Raw genomic sequence first — 19,859 nt, 5'->3', positions numbered from 1 at the left:
GATATTTTCTGATGTAAACAACTTTTAAGAGTTAAGTTATAACCACAATGGTCATTTTTTGCAAAAAGTGAGAAATTTACAAAAATAAAAAAAAATTCTTTCTAGCGCAATTTGTACTCTATGTTGTCGTTATTATTCAGCTGAGTACTATAGGCTTTACGTTTCAATTTGCACAAGCTCTTCATATAATATATTCCTTAAAACAAAAGGTTTAAATATTTTTGTTTTAACATTTTAAGGGTATTCATGGTGAATTCACATATCTAATTAAATTCAGAAATAAAATATGGAGTTAAATGTTACTTTTATTACAGTTAATTCACTAATGAATACTGAAATTTCACAACTCATAAAATCGGAGAAGAAAAGAACGCAGTTCATTTAGTTCTGAAATTCCCCGGTGTGCACTCTCAAACAGAAAAATGAACAGATCTATTGTTGACAACCAATGTCAAACCATATATGTGTGGATCAGAATCAAAACCCATTATATCCACTTTAAAAAAAAAATGACTTAGGTATGAGGTTTTGTTTCTATTATTCAAATGCATACGTTGCGCCCAAGTTTGAGTCTCTAATTAAATTTTTTGGCATAGAAATCAGACCACAAAGTTAGAGGTTAATTTCAAAACCCATTTTATCCACTTGAGTTTTTGTTTCAAAACCCATTATATCCAAACAATTTTATTCGCATCAAAATCCATTATATCCATTCAAAATATTATTTCTAAAATAAATTTGAAATTCAAAAACCATTTTATCTTTGGGATGAGATTAGATGGGAATATCCGAAAATTTATACGGATTTTTGAAAAAAAAATTTTCGGTATTTAGGATTGAATTTATTTGTTCAAGAAACTAGGCGTAGTTAAAAAAAAGGAAATAAAGTTTTCTCGTTTTTAATTGAGTTTTTTTAATGCCATATTTTCATATTTTGGTCTGAAATTCAGAGGTGATTCTCAAAATCCATTCTATCCATATTTGTTTTGGGTATAACTCTAAAACTAAAACCCTCAGATCACGATTTCTGGACTTAAACTGTAGGGAATCCTAATTGAATCAATCCTGCATTTAAAAAAGTACTAAAAAATGTTTCGTTTACGAGATACAAGTTTTTCTCGATTTACTCGAAATCAAAAAAAGTGGATAAAATGGGTTTTGATTCTGATCCACACATATGGTATACGACGGATGAAAAAGTAGAAAGTTGGGCAACTTCTTCCGTCGAAACCGTCCGTCTCCGTCCGATCCGTCGCTTATGGGTCGCTTCCCATAAGAACGTGTGTATTTTATCGAGCTGTCAGTCAAAAACTTCGACGGAACGGACGCAACGGATTCTATGGGCTGGGGCCTGAAGTTGAAGTTTAGGACAGAAAGGGGTGACCCATAGAATACGTCGTACGACGGATTGCTTCCCTTCAAGCAAGAAAACTGAGTTCAACAAAGAAACTCCGACCTCAGACCGCGAAAATCAGGCTTGCACTCACACACTTGCAACTTTTTGTGTATGAACACAAAGTCGAACGAGAATCGTGGTGAAAAATGAGAAAAAGAAAAGAAAGACAAGGCCAACAAGAGCCAAAGCGTCATTTTGTTATTTTTTGTTGAAGTGTTTGGTCGCGTCGTGTCTCGTGTCGTTGTTTGTATAATGTTAGCTTATTAATTATAAACAATTTTATTAAATTATAAACAATATGGAAAACAAAAAAGGTATGTTTTATATATCGCTCAAAGTGTTTGGGTTAAAATGTTGTTTCTTCTTGTGTTGTAGATGTAATCTCTAATGATGAAGAAAAATCTAGAAGGTGAAACATGCGATTGGGTATCTAAAAAAACACCAACAACAGCAGCAGCATCAAATGAAATAAAATGAAAAAAAATGTATTGTATTTTATAATTGTATTTATTGTGAAAATTTCGTTTGCCAAAATAAAATAAAAAATAAAACAGTTTCAGTGAAAAAAAAATAAATCTTATTCTTTTTTTGGTCGCAAATGCGAAATGTCATCCCTTTCTTATTCCTCTTTCTGGTAGGTTTTCGCTGCTCCGGCTCAGGTCCGCCTTCGGCTCCGTTTTCTCGGAATGGAGATTTTCACCACACCAATACATAGGCAATCGACTTCGCGGTGATTATAATTTCCATACTAATTTGAGCCGCCTTCGGACCAGTTTCTGATCCGAAGTCGGACTCAGCTCCTCCTCAGGCGGAGCGGATTCGGACCGAGGTCGGACCTGTTTGCTTGAAGGGTTTTTGATAGCTCACTTCAAATTCCGAGGTGTGTTCGATATTTTATCGCTGAATGTGCACTAAGGAAGTTCTGATGCAAGAAATTTTTAACTATTATTGTTGTTCTTTTTTTTAATAAAATAAAATGCGCGACTAGATTTCATGTAGGTACTTGCTCTTCAGTTAAAAACAATTTTTTATAACAAATTATGAGTTGTAGGTATGACTTTGGCATGGTAAAATTGAACTCTACAACAGAATTTGAGTATTTAGTTGATATAGTTTATTAGATATATCATTAAATGTTACTTTTATTACAATTAATTCACTAATGATACTGAAAGTTCACAACTCATAAAATCGGAGAAGAAAAGAGCGCAGTTCATTTAGTTCTGAAATTCCCCGGTGTACTCTAAAACAGAAAATTGAACAGATCTATTGTTGACAACCAATGTCAAAGCATACGACGGATGAAAAAGTAGAAAGTTGGGCTACTTCTTCCGTCGAATCCGTCCGTCTCCGTCCGATCCGTCGCTTCCCTTCAAGCAAACAGGTCCGACCTCGGTCCGAATCCGCTCCGCCTGAGGCGGAGCTGAGATTGCATATGTATTGGTGTGGTGAAAATATCCATTCCGAGAAAATGGAGCCGAAGGCGGACCTGAGTCGGAGCAGCGAAAACCTACCAGAAAGAGGAATAAAAAAGGGATGAAGTATCGCATTTGCGACCAAAAAAAGAACAAGATTTATTTTTTTTTTCACTGAAACTGTTTTATTTTTTATTTAATTTTGGCAAACGAAATTTTCACAATATAAAATACAATACATTTTTTTCATTTTATTTTATTTGTTGTTGCTGCTGTTGTTGGTGTTTTTTTAGATGCCCAATCGCATGTTTCACCTTCTGCCTTTTTCTTCATCATTAGAGATTACATCTACAACACAAGCAGAAACACATCACTTTAATCCAAACATTTTGAGCGATATATACAACATACCTTTTTTGTTTCCATATTGTTAATAGTTTGATATAATTGTTTATAATTATACTTATATTTTATTAACAAAGACACGAGACACGACGCGACTAAACACTTAAAAAAAAAATAACAAAATGACGCTTTTGCTCTTGTTGGCTATGTCTGTCTACTTTTTTTTCCTTTTCTCAGTTTTCACCACGATTCTCGTTCGACTTTGTGTTCATACACAAAAAGTTGCAAGTGTGTGAGTGCAACCCCGCTTTTCTCGGTCGGAGGTCGGACTGTCTTTTCTGGACTCCGTTTTCTTGCTTGAAGGGTTGGGCCCTATAGTCGTTTGACTTTTCCATACAAAAATTGAAAAAAAAAAATGATTCCAGTTCTATCTAGCTATACTAGCGGTATAAACTTAGACGGCGAAAAGAGGAAAGTTTTAATCATAAACAAAAAATACTAAGTCTGGAAACTTTCGTACGTCTTTCCCCCCAAAACCCTTTTGTGTTCAGTGTTGTCTGTGAATATATGTGAAAGCCACCACCATCGACAAACTATACCAAGACTGGAAATTTTCGTACGTCTTACCCATAAACAAAAAATACCAAGACTGGAAACTCGGTGGTCAACTGACGTTTGCCTACAAGCTGCGAGGTGTGGTGAATGTCGTGAACCTATCGTTGTGTTCGTGTCCGATGTGTGGTGAATGTCGTGAATCTATAAACGTGTGCGTGTTAACGTCATTTACCAACGTGGTGGCTTTCACATATATTCACAGACAACACTGAACACAAAAGGGTTTTGGGGGGAAAGACGTACGAAAGTTTCCAGTCTTGGTATTTTTTGTTTATGGTTTTGGGGGGAAAGACGTACGAAAGTTTCCAGTCTTGGTATTTTTTGTTTATGGGTATTCCTTCCTCTATGCTTGAAGGGAAGCTGTAAAAATATTTAACATTTTTTTAAATTTTGTATTCATTCATTCCATTGAATAAGAACAATTTGAAGTATAGGAACGGGTGTATATCACACCTATAGGGAAGTTCGAACATTTGTCCTTGTCTTCTCTTTCTATTTACAGTTACCATTTTGACGTTTTAAACTCGGCGAAAATCAAAACAAACCAGCAAAAACAAACCAACAAAACAAAAAAGCAAAAAATACAGCATAGAAATATATTTTAAATTCCGTAATTTTTTCGATTTTTAGACACTAAATTAAGTTATAGTAGAACGTTACTACCAAAAAAACACTTGAAATCGATTTGTATGAGTTTTTTTTTTACAAACAACAGTGATGCGTTCTTTTATTCGACAATGTTAACTATTGTTAACAATAGTTAACTTTCATCGTTCCTAAATGAGAAAAAAGTTACAAAGTGTAACATCGTGACGTCACAACATCGTTCCTAAATCCAGTGTTGAAGTGTCAAATAGTTACATTTTGTTACTTTTTTCAACTCAGCTCCTGGACTTGAGTTTCAATGTTAATCTGTCAAACACAACTAAATGGTGAAGAGAGGGGATGATGTGAGAAGAGAATTTCTTGTTTGTTTCCGTATTTGAAATTATTGAATGCATATTTTTGTTTCAATTTGCTTAGAATTCAATTAAAAAGAATTATTTCAGTACGAAATTAATTTTTTCTTGTTTATTCATTCATAAAATTAATCTCAAAAATTTTTCTTTTGACAGATCAACAAAATGTAACATTTAGTCGTTCCTAAATCAAAGTTGACATTTTGTAACAAAATCTAACAAAAACAAATACAACGATTTTTTTGACATAACAACAATAGTTAACATTGTTCAATAAAAGAACGGACCACAGTTCTTTAAAATTGCGCGCGTCCTTGAAAAATTTGGTTTGTTTTGATCTTCACCCAGTTTAGGAGATATTTTTTTCTATTTTCTTTTGTTCTTTTGGTACTGACAGATGAGCGAAATTCCGAATAGAGTTGGTAAGTGAAGCCACAAAAGAATTAAAAAAAAAAAAAATATATAATCTGTCAAATTTCGAGCTAGTTTTCTAGGGGCGAACTCACTCTTATTGGTGATGACAAGGCGATGGAATCATTGACCGCCAATGTTTCAGCTAATCTTGATAATTTTAAAACAATTTTCAGTCTGTTTTTAGTTGAGGAATAAAACAGTTTAAAATTCGTATATAATTATGATGAAAAATAGCACTTATACGGAAGTCTCTCACGAGACCAGTTACATTTCTGATGGCGCCCCTTGAGTGAACAATATATCTGCACTCCGACCCTTTACCAATACATGTGCATCTGTAAAACTCACACTATTAAAAAGCGGCTTCACTTTTCCTGTACTTCTTATTCATTCATTCAACGAATGTCAATAATAATAAAATTGTTTTTATTTCAAGATTTCGTCGTAAAAATTGTTTTGTTTAATAACATGGAAAAGCCCGAGGTGACTCCTCCAAATGGAAACCCTCGTAGAAAAATTTTGAATATGGCTGTGTCTGGAATACTTTTGGAAAAAGGTTTCGACAGCGTCGATAAAGAATGCCTAGAAACATTGACTGAAATGATCCAAAGTTGTACGTTTTGATAGATATACAGGTTTTTCCAAACAAACCATATGAATTCTTTTCCGATTTCAGTGATCACAGAAGTGGGAACGTCAGCTCGAAGTTATTGTGAACTATCAGGCAGAACAATTCCTGTTCTTGGAGATGTAGTGGTAGCCCTAGTGAACATGGGAATTTCCTTACAAGGCCTTGAAGCATTTGCTAAACGAGAAAATCGCCAAGTTATACCACTGCCACCCCTAGCGTCCCAGCAAAAGCAATTGAATCTTTTGCAAGCCGGCACAAAAAATTCACATCCTCCTCATATACCAAGCTATTTTCCGGTTCTGCCAGATCCACACGCATACATTCGAACTCCGGTAACTATATAGTTGTTTAATATCTACTTTTTGGAATGTTTCTTCTACATTTTAGTAAATTTTGCAGACTCACAAACAACCAGTAACGGAGTATGAAGCTATTCGTGAAAAGGCAGCGACTCAAAAGAGGGACATTGAAAAGGCATTGACTAAATTTCTTTCTAAAACTTCTGAAACCCACAGCCTTTTCGACACTGACGATAATATGTTTCCTTGTTAGTTTTTTATAACATCATTAATATGCTGTATTTAATTAATCGTATTCTAAAAATTTGCAGTAATCGCATGCAAACCATCATTTCCACCGTATCTTGGAGCTCTAAATCCCACCGACCAGGTATTTGACTTCGAAGAATTAGAGTACCATTATTTGGTAGCAAACAGGACAGAAGATGCTCCGAGTAAAGGTAAAATAAAAAAAAGTTTGAATTATTATTTATAACGATTAAATACTCCACAGACAATGAGACAGAAAGTGGTAATGAGGACGATGGCGACGATAATAAATCTGAAAAACAAGAGAAAGATCCAAAAGTTGAAACAGAAATCAAACCAAATTCAACTACAAATAACGCTATTCTTAACAATCCTAATATTGACAATCCCTATTTGAGAGCTGCCACTCTGCCAAAAAAACCAAAAGTTGAACAAATTCTTCCTGGACCGAATTCTACACTGCTTCAATAAGAGTAAATGCGTGTATTTAATATTTATTATATTTTTTAATAAACGTAATAAATTAAGAACGCAAAAACCAGCAAGTTTTAAGGTAGGGTGGGCCAGGTTCGACAGATTTTCTGCAACTTTTATAAAAATGAAAATTAGAACAAGATTTTTGTTTCATTTGAAGGACAAAATAATATGTGGCGGTTTACTCAGAAAGACTTAATCTTAGTCTCTCCTTCCGTCTCCCTAATCACTGCAGCGTGTTCCAAGCGGAAATAATGGCGATTAAAGAGGTATTGACTTGGCTTAAAGAAAACGTGATATCTACATCGGATATCCGCATCTTCTCTGACAGCCAAGCCGGCCTCAAATCGTTAGCTTCTGTTTCCACAAACTCCGTAACTGCCCGCGACTGTCGATTATCTCTCATATAGATGTCAGAACAGTTTACTCGTAACATTCACCTCTTTTGGGTGCCGGGTCACCCGCCAGAAATCGAACTCTAATACAAATTTTACCCAACAAAGCAAATATTGGTATACCAATCGCAACGTGCAAACTCATGCTGAAGGAAGAAGCTATAAAGGCAACAAACATAAGATGGTCAAACATAAAACGACCAAGCAGATCTGCCCTACGTTAGATCCAAAACGTTAAAAAAATGTATTGTCTCTAAGCAGATTGCATATCAGCTCTGTAATATGTGTTCTAACAGGACACTGTCTCACACGCCATAAGACTTGGCGTAGTCTCTAACGACTTCTGTAGAAGTTGCCTTGATGAGGAAGAAGAAGAAACAATGCAACTGCTCAATCCAACTCTGCTCATGTCCTGCCCTTTCCAGTAGACTTAACAAATATTGGAAAAATACTTCTTTAAAGATAGAAGTGAACTAATACTGACATCGTCAACCTTCACCGCTTCATTAAAAGCTCCAACTGGTTTAATTAGTGAGGAATTTCCTTGCAAAATCATGGTATCACAACGGACCAATAAGTGATCTAAGTGTGTCAGTTGTTTTCCTGACCTCCATTTCTACCTTACCTAACCTATTTCTTTTATGAAGAAGCATTTTGAGAAAAAAATTTTTTTAAATCGTTAAAGCCGTTTAAAAAAAAAAATATTTTTTATAGATCATTTTATGAAAAAAAATTTAAATAAAATTTGGATGTCATTTTGAAGAAATTACCAATCTACACCTAAAACCAAAATTTAAAAAAAATCAATGTATGGTTTTCGAAAATTTGATTTTTCAAAAAAAAATTTTCAATTTTTTTTTTTTTTTTAAATCCAGATTAATTTTTTGAAATGCTTAAGAAATCGTTGAAATCGAGTCAGTAGTTTCAGATAGTTTCGGATTTAAAAAAAATGGTTCTATGGGAGAGGTACCGTTAATGATTTTCAAAAAAAAGGTTCATTTAAAGATAGACCTTGTCTTAAAACTTACATTTGAATTTTTTTTAACAAAATCGTTTCAGCCGATTTGAGTATTAGTCATAAGGAAAAACCCTTAAAAATTTATTGGTGTCGTAAAATGCGTTTCCGTTGTGGAACAGACCACAACAATCTCATCAAAATATTTACAGAATTTACCAATAAAACTTATACCATATATATGATGAGGAAAGTGGGCGGATTTTTCTGAAAGTTCTTCCAAAATATTTTACTCGCCTAGAGTAACAAATCCTGAATTTCATCGAAATATTTACAGGTGTTACCATACAACTTATATATAAGAAAAGTAGACGTGGCATATGGTGGATTTTTCTCAAAGTTATTCCAAAATGTTTTACTTTCTTAGAGGAACAAATCCTAAAACCAGTTTTAAGTATATATTTATATTAGGGTGTTCGTTATTTAAAAACTAAGTTCCTAAGTGGAAAAACTATTTCAAAATAATAAAAAAAATCCCCTAATTTTGACACTAGATGGCGCCCCACGAGGGTTAAAGTTTGTTGACTTATGAGGTAGAGTTGGACACTTTAGTTCATTTGTGTGATCGATCAATTGAGTTCAAATCACGCTACTGAACTCTATTAACCGGGATGGTCAGAACCGAGCCCATTATGGATACTCGAAAATCCCGAATAATAGAATTTTAAGAAAGCTATACAACTAAAGAATATAAATAAAAAACTTATTAAAAAAACGAAAACAAAACTACTACACATGCCTACATATCCCGTTACTTCTTTTTGCGAAAGACTGATTTGAAGTGAAGGAATTTGCTAGGTGTTGTTCTCATATTACGGATAGTAGAGTTTATTACGGATAACAGAGTTTAAATAAATACTTAATAGAATCAATTACTCGATTTGAATACTCCTCATTTATTCAATTCTCCATTTGTTTAGTTTTAGTTTATCGAAAAAAAAAAAATTATTCTTCGCTAAACGTGAACTTAATTGAACTATTTATGTGAACTAATGTCGTTTTCTTTCACTCTATTAAGGAGTACTCTAAATTTTTACTCCTTTTTCTGGAGTGAAAGAACATAATGAGAGTAATTTTTTGTTTTGTAATTGTGTGTGTGACAAGGCAAAAATGGATAATTTCCTTGAGAGAAATAGTAATAACAGGCCTAGGGAAAACATTTTATGAATTGAATAAAAAAATTAATATTTATAACATATGAAGCATAATAAGCGTTCTATGATAAGTCTGCTTTTACACGAAGACGCAAGGCGCAGAAATTATCTTTTAATTTCCTTTTAATTTTCGTTTCGGTGCGTAGCGCGCTTCTACACGTAGTATTTTTTTGAAGACGCAAATTTGACATCTATTTTCTTTGGTTTTATTTTTTTACTTCTACAGGAAGACGTAGACGCACAAGATGCACATAAGAACAAGGGAGAGAGAAAGATCGATTTCTCCTTTGCTCTTATGTGCATCTGCTTCGTGTAGAAGCAGACTATGTATTTCAATTCCAAAAAAAAACACCAAAATATACAAAAAAAAAAAAAAACAACTCCAGTGGGGATATGTGCAACGAAAATTTTTGAATAAATCAAAAACGTTACTATACACACGCAAATAATATACAACCTACGAAGCAGACTCCGCGACCGACGAAATAAAATAAAGCAGAACAGCAAAAAATAGAAAAAGATCAAAGAGAAACGTCAAAAAGAGTCACAATATTTTTTACCGGAGACTCACGGTAGAGAATCTGCCTTCCCTTTTTTTCGAACTTTATTTCTCCCTTGCTCTTATGTGCTTCTCGCTCTTTGCGTCTTCGTGTAGAAGCGGACTTAGTTTTACTTTTGGTATATTTTCCATTATACTTCTGATCGGTTTTTTTCAGCCTAATTGACATACCCTCTTAAGGCTTAACTACATTCAACTTCAAAAAGTACAAAAGTGAAAAAATGTTTTGTCTTTCACCAACACACGGCAAAATTCTATCTTTCATCTCAGAAAAACAAAAGTAAAAGTTAAAACATTTTTAACTTTTACTTTTTCACTTTTTGAAAACACCAACACATGCAAACCAACAACTTAAGAACATGATTGCTAGATGGCGTTGCAAAGGATAATTTTCGATGAACATGCCTTTTTTGACAGATGTTTTTTTGTAAACAAAAAAAATATTCAGCAAAAATTTATAAATTCCAAACAAATTGCCTTGCAACATAACTTGATACAATCGGTATAGTACAATAAATGAAAGCCAAAACTCATGTTTTTAATTTAAAGTTTTTCTTTGGCCAAAAAAGGATGATATGTACATAATAATTGCTCATTTCACTTTAGTTTCTTTTTTGTTTCGTTGCTTTTCTGAGGAGACGGTATAAAGCTCGATGGTAACCTCCAAAAAGAAAATTCTCGGGCACCGCAACATCACCACCAATCACAATCTCCTACTCCAATAATAGAATCTATCCTTAAAGCCTATCATACTGGACCACACCATCACCCAGCAAATGGTATTTATTTCCAATATTTATGTATGTTTGCACGAAGAGCGCAATAACAAAATCCTATTAAAGTTGGAAAACACCATGTCGTGAAAGCGGGGACTCTTTGGTTTGGTTGTTGTTTTCTTTCCCAGTGGGCGGCGATGAGCTAGATGAACAACGGAAATGAATGCACACAGTTGAATGATGAAGTTTATTTATGCCCACATATTTAAAAGAAATTATAAAATAAAAATAATGAAATCTTAAGAAATGAAACAAAAATTTTTAGTACTCACAACTCACAAGACAAAAACAAATAACTGCACAATTTTTTTTTTTCACAAATGACAGATAATCTTAAAGTTTGAAACACAATTTTGATACTCATTTTCGTATGAAGATGTCGCTAGTAGTATGTGTGTATTTTTCACTTTTTCACTTTTTGAAATCAAAAAGTGAATGTAGTTAAGCCTTTAGTTTGATAATTGTAAAATAAAAATATCCCATCATCGCAGACAAAAATGGGATTTTTTTTCATCTGGCACAGGATTTTTTTTTTTATTGATGAAGAACACTGGCTGAAAAATTTTTTTATTCGGTTTTCAATTTCATTTTGGAAAAGTGAAGAATTAACGAAAAAAATGGAAGAAATATATCTGATGGAATATAATACAATAGAAAATATATTCATATAGGTTGTTTTTGTTAATAAGAAAAGAGTTTGAAAGAAAAACTTTTCGCATTTTTCAATTTTCAAACAAAATTTTAAAATGTCAAACTTCAAATTCATAAGTAGTGTGTGTGCAAATCGGTGTAAATCTGACTAAAAATGTGGAGTAAATCCGGGGTACTCCGTAGTACTAAAATTACTCCGGAGTAATTTTTTTTTACACTTTTGTGGCGTCAAAGAACACAAAACCTTCAAAAGTGCAAAAATAAGTACTAAAAGGGTACTCTCATTGGAGTGAAAGAAAACGACATAAGTTCACTCGTTCACCAAAATGTAATTCGTTCGCGAACGACACAAGCCTCTTATGCGGCCATTTTTTTTATATATAGCCTTAAAAAAATGGTTGATGATGTCCTTGTCTACATTAAACACCGTTAAAAAAAAAATAAACCATTTTTCTAGAATATTCATGTTTTTTTTTGTTTTATTTTATTTTTCATGCTATTTTATATGCATGTCCTGACTAAACTCCTGGTCCTAGAAAAATGGTTTATACCTTTTTGAAAACGGTGTTTAATATAGACAAGAACCTCATCAAACATGTTTACTTTAAGGCTATATATAAAAAAAATGGCCTATTACGCCAACAAATACCTATTTAAAATGAAAAGTAACACTCGTGGGGCTATGTAGCATCAAATTAAAAATCTACAAAAAATGGGGGATTTTTTTTTATTATTTCGAAATAATTTTTACACTTAGGAACTTGATTCCCGAAAAAAAATTAAATAACGAACACCCTAATGTATGTATAAACATATGTATGTATTCGGGATGTTGCGGATATATGTAATAATAATAGCCCTTTTTCACTAGAGCCCAAATTAGATAATTTCGCAAATTGTCTCAAGGGCCAATGCCAGTAGAGCCTTTAACGATAATTTCTACCCACTCGACAAGGCAGTTTTCCTAGGGAACAATTATTTAGTAGCGTGAGCTTAATTAACCACATCCGCAACATCCCTAGTATGTACATTAGGGTGGTCCAATTTTTTGGTTTTTACATTTCCGTTGTTCCCCACTCTAAAATTGGTTGCATATGTGTTTCAGCTTTTTAGGTGAAGTGTAAGTGGGCGCTTAACAGGCTCAAATTCTTTCCTCATAGATGCTGTTCTAGCAGGTGCTCATGCCTAGTAAATTACTTGTTTTTTCTTTCATTGAAAACACTATTTAGGTGATGTTTTCACAGATTTTTTTGTTCATTTAAATTCGTCTGTAAGTATTTTTTGCTTAGAGTTAAAACAAAACAGAATTAATCAATGAAATATAAATGACTCAAAACCAAAGAAACACGAAAATCATTAACTTGGTTGTCGGAACCATGGGTGCTTATCATATTAAAGCCAAATTCTAGCACTAAGCCAAGTCCTATTACGATATAATCAGATATTAAGGGTAACAAAGTCTAATATTTCGAAGCTGATGAGCGCCCTCTTCCTTTTACTTTTGAGAGCTAAAACTTTCAGCGTAAATGTTGAAGTAATGAATTATATGGTTTATTTTTTTGCCTTATAACGTGAACCACACTATGTACAATATACAGGGTGTCCTGGGATGAGATAAGAAGACTGAGGGATAATTCTTGGGTATATTCTAAGAAAAAAATTGTTCAATAGTAACTCTCTATCTGCAAAGTTGATACCCTTTAGCGATGATTTAAGAAAACCCTTACTTTGGTAGGTACGCCTTTACTCATGTTAATGTTAATAACTCATTTAATACTTATGATAAAAATTTCATTTTTAGAAGAAATGCTATTCTTTGTACATGATTTAAAAAAATGTTAAAATCTTTTTTAGTTGCTCAGATATTAATTTTTAAATGGAATTATTTTTTTCTTACCCATGATAATTTTTGAATTTGGGGCCGATTTTCTTCGATAAATGTGTTATAAACATAGTGTTTTATAAATTTATTCTTATGAATAAAAAAACAATAATGAACGAAAATGTTGTTCACAAGTTTGCCAGAAAACTCATGGATTTTATGATATTTAGGAAAAGCTGCATAAGGTAAAATCTCTAAAAATGTGTTTTTTTGCTTTATTCAAAAGTGGGTACGAATTAAAAATTTATTTTTGTAGTTTAAGTTTAAAATCATGTACAAGGAATAGGATTTCCTCTAAATATTAATTAATTAAACATTAATGAAGTTTTTATCATTAGTATTAAAGGAGTTATTAACATTAACATGAGTAAAGGCATACCAAAGTAAGGGTTTTCTTAAATCATCGCTAAAGGGTATTAACTTTGCAGATAGAGAGTTACTCAAAGTCTTCTTATCTCATCCCGGGACACCCTGTATACAATTTAGGTCATTTAAAGTTATTAGATATGTTCTTCGGGTCGCTGAAATTGAATCTGAAAAATATAGAAAAATTTATGAAGATAAAAGTTATAGAAAACAAACCCATATAATTTTTGTCAAAAATCAAAAATGGCCGAGTTATTGACTAAAACGTGTTTTGCCTTTAATCCAAGATGGCGGCTTTGGCTCAAGGTCGATTTTCCCGAAAAACTGGTTTTTAACTCTCAGTGATCCCCTCTACCGTCCTATGAAAAAAAAATTTCACGATCTAATTTTTTTCCATTTCAGCTTAATTTTTTGTGCATCCCAACTGGGCTAAAGTAAAATTTGCCATCACTTAATGTTTTCGAAGTAACCTCAAAAAAGAAGTTAATTTCAAGAGGAGCGTTCGTGTCCGAACTCCAACTCCAACTCCAAAAAATCTTGATAAGCTGAAAACTGCAAGGAAAGAAAAGTCAGAGTATAGTCCAGGTCCTGAACTAATTTTTAACTAAGCACACAACGAAAAGTATTGATTAATATACGTAAAGCGTTTTTTTTTAAATGCTTAATTGCCTTTTTTATTAAAAAATAAAACAGAAGAACAACAAACTAAACAAAACACAGATAAAAATTGAAATTGAATCGAATCATATAATTATATATGTATTAAATAATATAAGAGAACTATGTATAAGTATTTAGATTTAATTTTATAAAGTTATACAATTTCAACGAAATAAATAGATGCATCTTTTAGATATTCTCTCTATTATCTTTTTTTTTAATATTTATTTTTTCAAGAAGAGTAAACTCTTCTTATAATTAGTTTTTACTTTATTAAATTAATAAAACAATACAATTAATAACTACACAAAATGTTCATAAATAATTTTTTCACTTATGTATTTAAAAAAGGCTGATAGTCAAATTCATTGGTTTATCTTCTCTCAGAAACATCATAGGCGGCACTTCAACTCTCATCCGGTTTTGGCCGCTTTCAACAAGTTTCTCCATTTTATTATATAATTATATTTATTTTATTATATAAGCTTTTACGTTCACTTCGTCAGTTAAATGAAGCTTTAGATCACTACATTGCTATTTAGACACTCATTGTCAGTTCAAATTTAGATTTTGTTTTGTATTTCTTAGGAGTTTCTATTAATCATGTTTTTTTTCTATATTTATTGTTTTGGAAAAAAAAGATACTTTAGACAATATAATCAGTATATATGTACATACATAATTGACCACTTTATATTTCTGAGAAATCAAAACAAATTTATATTTCCCATAATCTGGAGGCTTCTGAGATCCCAAAAATATGAATTGGTCTATGTACAAGTATAGTAAAAAATATGAATTTATGTTTTATAACGTAGTATTGCTGCTTTTTAATATATTTTAAACTTTTTTTTCAAATATTTTCAGAATCTGTTTATCTCTGTAATTTTTATTTTAAATATTTATTTATTTTACTATTTTTATATTTAAACATTAATTATGATGTTGGAAGTGGATGGATATATTATTTCTTTTTATTCGATGTGATTAATTGCGTGTTCCGCTGTGGCGTTGTTGGTCGCGAAGAATTTGTTCCAGTGTAAAGATATTTTGCTTTCTTTTCAGATGGCTTCAAAATCTAGAATAAAAAAAATAATAAATTGAAATTCTTTTATATATGAATTTTTGAAATTTTTATAAAGAGATTTTTTTCTACAATTCAGTAGGTAGTACCTACGGTTCTCATATTTTTATTTTATAAGAAAAATAAAAACAAAACAAATACTTACTTATGTAATTTGTTTTCGTTTCGGGAATGAAATAAAAAATAAATAGCTACTGAGTATTAGAAAAACACCCTAACATTGTAAATTAAATTTTGCCAAAAAAAAAAAATATTTTTCAAACTAGAATACCTATTTCCAAAACAATAAGAACGTCACTCTTTATTTCCACTTGCAGCAAAATATTTTTTACACTGTTTGAAAATGCTAAACATTTTGTGTATTTTTATATTTAATGATAAATGTATTGTCAACATATTCAATGCATGACTTATTGGCAAACAACAAATATTTGCAATATTTTACACTAAGTGCGTTTAAGGAGGCCAAAAAACAGGGACACTTTGTTATTAAAGCCTCAAAAAAAACTTAGCTATTTGTTTATATTAGTAAATTTATTGGTGGAATTATTGCTTCCAGATTAATTTTGAAAGTTCATTTTATAATTTTAAGTACTTTTTTCTTCTAATATGGAAAATATCAATGAGAAAATTCGATCAATAAACACTAAACAGAAAACCGTTGGTTGTTCTAAGGAGTCTTAAGTGGATATATTGGTTTGGCTGCAATGGACCATCAAAATTAGCTTCTCAAATGCGATTCAACCCGAATAACGACCTAAAGCTCAGTGAAAGCGATAAATATAAAACAGTTCTTGTTTCAACGGAGCAGAACCAATATAACCTAGTGTTCTTTTCATTAAATTAGGGTTAATCAATAGAAAAAAATTAGAATTAGATGAGGTAAATTTTTGCCAAGAAAAGTGCAAAAAGTTAGTAGATTCTATGTCAAATCCTAATTAGTCTTACATTTTATTAAAAGGAACTTCCTAAAAAACAAAAAGGGTTTGGTTATTTAAATATCTGTTTTTTGTTAATTAATGTAAGTGTTTCTATTTTCTGACCAGCTGATTTAGTGGTTGAAACCAACTCAAATATTGCAAAACATTTTTTGCTTATTCACAAAATCATACATTGACAATATAATTTGTGTTATAAAATTTTTTAATATTAAATATTTTTGTTTGTATATTTGCTACTTCTTATAAACTAAAGAGAACAGGAATTTTTTTTTTTTAATTTTAAGTTCTTGATTCTATGTTTCTAACCAAAACTACCAGCCCTATTCTGCTGTTCCCGTGAATCTCAGATCCGATTCACACATTCGGTTCACTTTCGCATTACCTTGTCATTCTGCTATCCATCGGGTGAACTGCATTATCATACTTCTATTTGACATCCACGTGAACGACAAATTAAAAAAAAAAAAAAATGGCGTAGAAGTAAATTGAAAGAAAAATAAATTTTTTTGGCTGCTTTTTGGCATAAAAAAAAATAAAAACAACCCATAACATACTAATAAAGACGTTAAAATTATAAGAAATAAAATTTTGCTTAATTAAAACATTGGTGAATTTATTTTAACAACTAAAATGAAACAAATGTATGGAGCAAGTTCATTCACGTGAATAGTGGAATACCGGACAACATTACCGATATTACCGACGTGAGTTCGGATTCACCCCGATGAATAGCAGAATAGTAATTGGTGAATATTTAGAAATTATTCCCCCCGATGGATAGTAAAATAGGGCTGTACATGTTTTATATATTGTTGGATAGGTCTTTTTTTTTAATTTTTTCAAATTTGAAGAAGCAAAAAAGAATGGATAAAGGAACAAATGATCGCTATTTTTAATTTTGGTGGTGTAATAGAATTTTTACAAACAGTTTCGTAATCAGTGTGACAAGCCCGTTATAAGTCTCCGCTCGAGTATACTTTAAGTGTTACACAGGGGCCCTATTTTGCAAAACGATTAAACTGGTTTACAGCGAAAATGTACACTCAAAACCTAAATTTGTTTCTAATGTACTTTGACATCAGAGTAAGGATAGCGGTTTTTAGTACAAAAACCGGTTTTCGGTTTTTTCCTTTCGGTTAAACCGGCCTATTTAAACCGGGCCAGTAAACCGGTGTTCGTTTTTTTTTTGCTTGATTTGAGAGTAAAAAAAAAATTAACCTAATTTGTCAACCAAAAAAAAAAAAACTTTTTGAAGAAAATCCCTGAGCAAAGCTTTTTTTAGTTTGATTTTCTTATAAGAGTTCTTAACTCACTCTTAATAGGAGTTTGAGGAATTTTTTAAGCTGAATATGAATGAAAATTTATAATGATACGACAAGTTGAGATAGGGAATGAATGTTTTGAGGATTTTCAGTCACTTTGTCTCGTCGGATCTTTTTTTTGTTGGACGTTTTTTTCGGTTTTTTTTTTTTTTTTTAAATCGGTTTAAACCGCGAGGACAAAAAAAACGAAAAAAACCGGTTGACCGAAGCAAAAAAACCGAAACCGGTTTAAACCGACCAGTTTTTTCCATCCCTATATCAGAGACTCGGAAAAAACATTACAATACGTTTTCGAGATATGATTTTTCAAAGTTTTTTTTGTCGTTGTTTTTCCAAGCATATTTATTATTCGGGTTACATCTTGAGTAATAAATGCCCAAACTCAACAAAAGAACCAGCACCTGAAAGCTGAAAAATAAGCAAAAACACTAGAACTTTTCTGCGTCACTTCAGATGTTTAAGTGCAATGTATCAAAACATTTAAAAAAAATCGACATTTTAAAGAAAATTTAAAAAAAAATTCTTACTGAAAGAAAAATTCAAAATCTATCTAGCAAAGATAACAACACACTTTTCTTCAAAATATCCGCGGGCAGAAAGTCTATACTGTGCATGTGCACGTGAAGGGTATTTGTTGTTTCCAATGATCGTAAATTATTGTAGTAGAAATCAATTTTCAAATATAGAAATTACTTACTTGGAATGAACACATTAGGGAATCATCCACTGTCATCATTCCACCAGCATTGTCGAATTCTCCACAATAGTTTGGCGCAGAGAACAAAGTAACTAATTGGCGTCTAGCAAAGAACTCGTATCCATCTTCAACAACCTGGTTAAAAAAAAAAAGTTAAAACACACTTACAATAATAATTAATTTGAACAATTTACCTGATGCGCTCGGCATATTAAATCAAGGTCATGTTTTCTGAGAAATTTAGACACTACTGTCGCTCCAAATGTAAAACTAACACCTCGGTCATTCTCACCCCAGCCCTCGACATCTTTGTCTGGATCACTCCAAAGTAAGTCACACAATAGACCTGTGTCTGGTACATCTGTTGGTCGCATTAATCTTCGTATCTGTTCCATACTCTGGAGGTCGGGACTTAGTCCACCATGGCAACAAAATATTTTTTCATCGATAATTGCTGCTATCGGTAGACAATTAAAACAGTCTGTAAAGGTTTTCCAAAGCTTAACATTGTATCTGCGTTTACATTCGTCATAAAATCCTGAAAGAAAATCCTTTTTGGATGAAACCTGTGGTAAATGAGTTGTGGGTCATACCATATATTCGATTAATACTAGCACACTCGTGATTGCCACGCAGAAGAAAGAAGTTTTCAGGATATTTGATTTTATAAGCCAAAAGTAGACAAATCGTTTCGAGTGACTGTTTGCCTCGATCTACGTAGTCGCCCAAAAATAAATAGTTAGCTGCTGGCGGAAAACCACCGTATTCGAACAGACGGAGCAAGTCTGTATACTGTCCATGAATATCACCACAAATGATAAGTGGAGCTTCGAGGTCAAGTAAAATTGGTTGTTGCAAGAATATTTCCCTTGATTTTAGACAAAGGCCACGAACTTCAGCTTCAGACATCTGTACAGCTTTACCTTGACGACATCCTCGCACTAAATGAGAATGAAGAAAAAATATTTTGCATATTTTTTTCATTAAAAGGAAGATTATAAAAGCAATGAGTGATTTGTGTTGAGAGGTTTTTCATACATATAATGCTTCGCGTTCAACGCAGACCACCGGGACTTAAGTTCTGATTGGCTCAACTTTCCTTTAGGGGCGCACGAATTTTGATACGCGAATAATTTAATTTGAAATATTAATGACTAAAAGTAATAAATATAACAATTTTAATGTTAGGAAACGTGTATTTATGTTTTTAATTAATTTTTTAAAGTTCATTTTTTCATACCAAATGGAGGCAAATGACGACCGCGAAGAAAAAAAAATTTGTTTAAGTTCTTTTTACATACCCAAACTTGTCCCCACCTCAAATCCTATAGTGAGCCCAAGCAGGGGGGTTGTAGGGGGGCATCATGCCCCCCCATACCCATCACACTTTTATACGCCTCAAACTTCAAATTCTTCGTGGTCGTCATTTGCATACATTTTGTATGAAAAATTTACATATTTATTTTTTAATCATACTTAGGGGTGTTTCCTAACCTTAATATTTTAAAGGTATTCTATTGAGACCCTAAGCTCACTGTAAAAAATAAAATCAGAACTCTA

The 19,859-nt window shown here is 32.2% G+C and overlaps 2 protein-coding genes across 7 annotated transcripts in view; one reads left to right on the top strand and one right to left on the bottom strand.

Moving 5' to 3' along the window:
• Positions 1–14,291, top strand: part of LOC129912522 (transcription initiation factor TFIID subunit 8) — a 488,289-nt gene extending 473,998 nt beyond the window's left edge. The window contains exons 1-7 of one of the 5 annotated variants that reach the window (XM_055990807.1): positions 5,390–5,520; positions 5,581–5,757; positions 5,821–6,107; positions 6,175–6,322; positions 6,386–6,514; positions 6,568–6,796; positions 13,998–14,291. In XM_055990807.1, coding sequence (XP_055846782.1) covers positions 5,472–5,520; positions 5,581–5,757; positions 5,821–6,107; positions 6,175–6,322; positions 6,386–6,514; positions 6,568–6,794 — 1,017 coding nt within the window. In that variant the 5' untranslated portion in view covers positions 5,390–5,471 and the 3' untranslated portion in view covers positions 6,795–6,796; positions 13,998–14,291. The other 4 variants (XM_055990808.1, XM_055990806.1, XM_055990810.1 and 1 more) reach the window with 4 other exon arrangements.
• A 763-nt stretch (positions 14,292–15,054) lies between these two features.
• LOC129912520 (serine/threonine-protein phosphatase beta isoform) overlaps positions 15,055–19,859 on the bottom strand; it is a 51,787-nt gene continuing 46,982 nt past the window's right edge. For both annotated transcript variants that reach the window (XM_055990803.1, XM_055990804.1), the window contains 4 exons: positions 18,893–19,240; positions 18,494–18,837; positions 18,300–18,434; positions 15,055–15,333 (listed from right to left, as the gene is read on the bottom strand). In XM_055990803.1, coding sequence (XP_055846778.1) covers positions 15,220–15,333; positions 18,300–18,434; positions 18,494–18,837; positions 18,893–19,240 — 941 coding nt within the window. In that variant the 3' untranslated portion in view covers positions 15,055–15,219. The remainder of the gene's footprint in view (positions 15,334–18,299; positions 18,435–18,493; positions 18,838–18,892; positions 19,241–19,859) is intronic.

Source organism: Episyrphus balteatus, chromosome 2 (assembly GCF_945859705.1).
Source record: "Episyrphus balteatus chromosome 2, idEpiBalt1.1, whole genome shotgun sequence".
Lineage (NCBI taxonomy): Eukaryota > Metazoa > Arthropoda > Insecta > Diptera > Syrphidae > Episyrphus > Episyrphus balteatus.
Note: the sequence above shows the minus strand (reverse complement) of the source record. Positions and strands in the feature narration are given on the sequence as shown.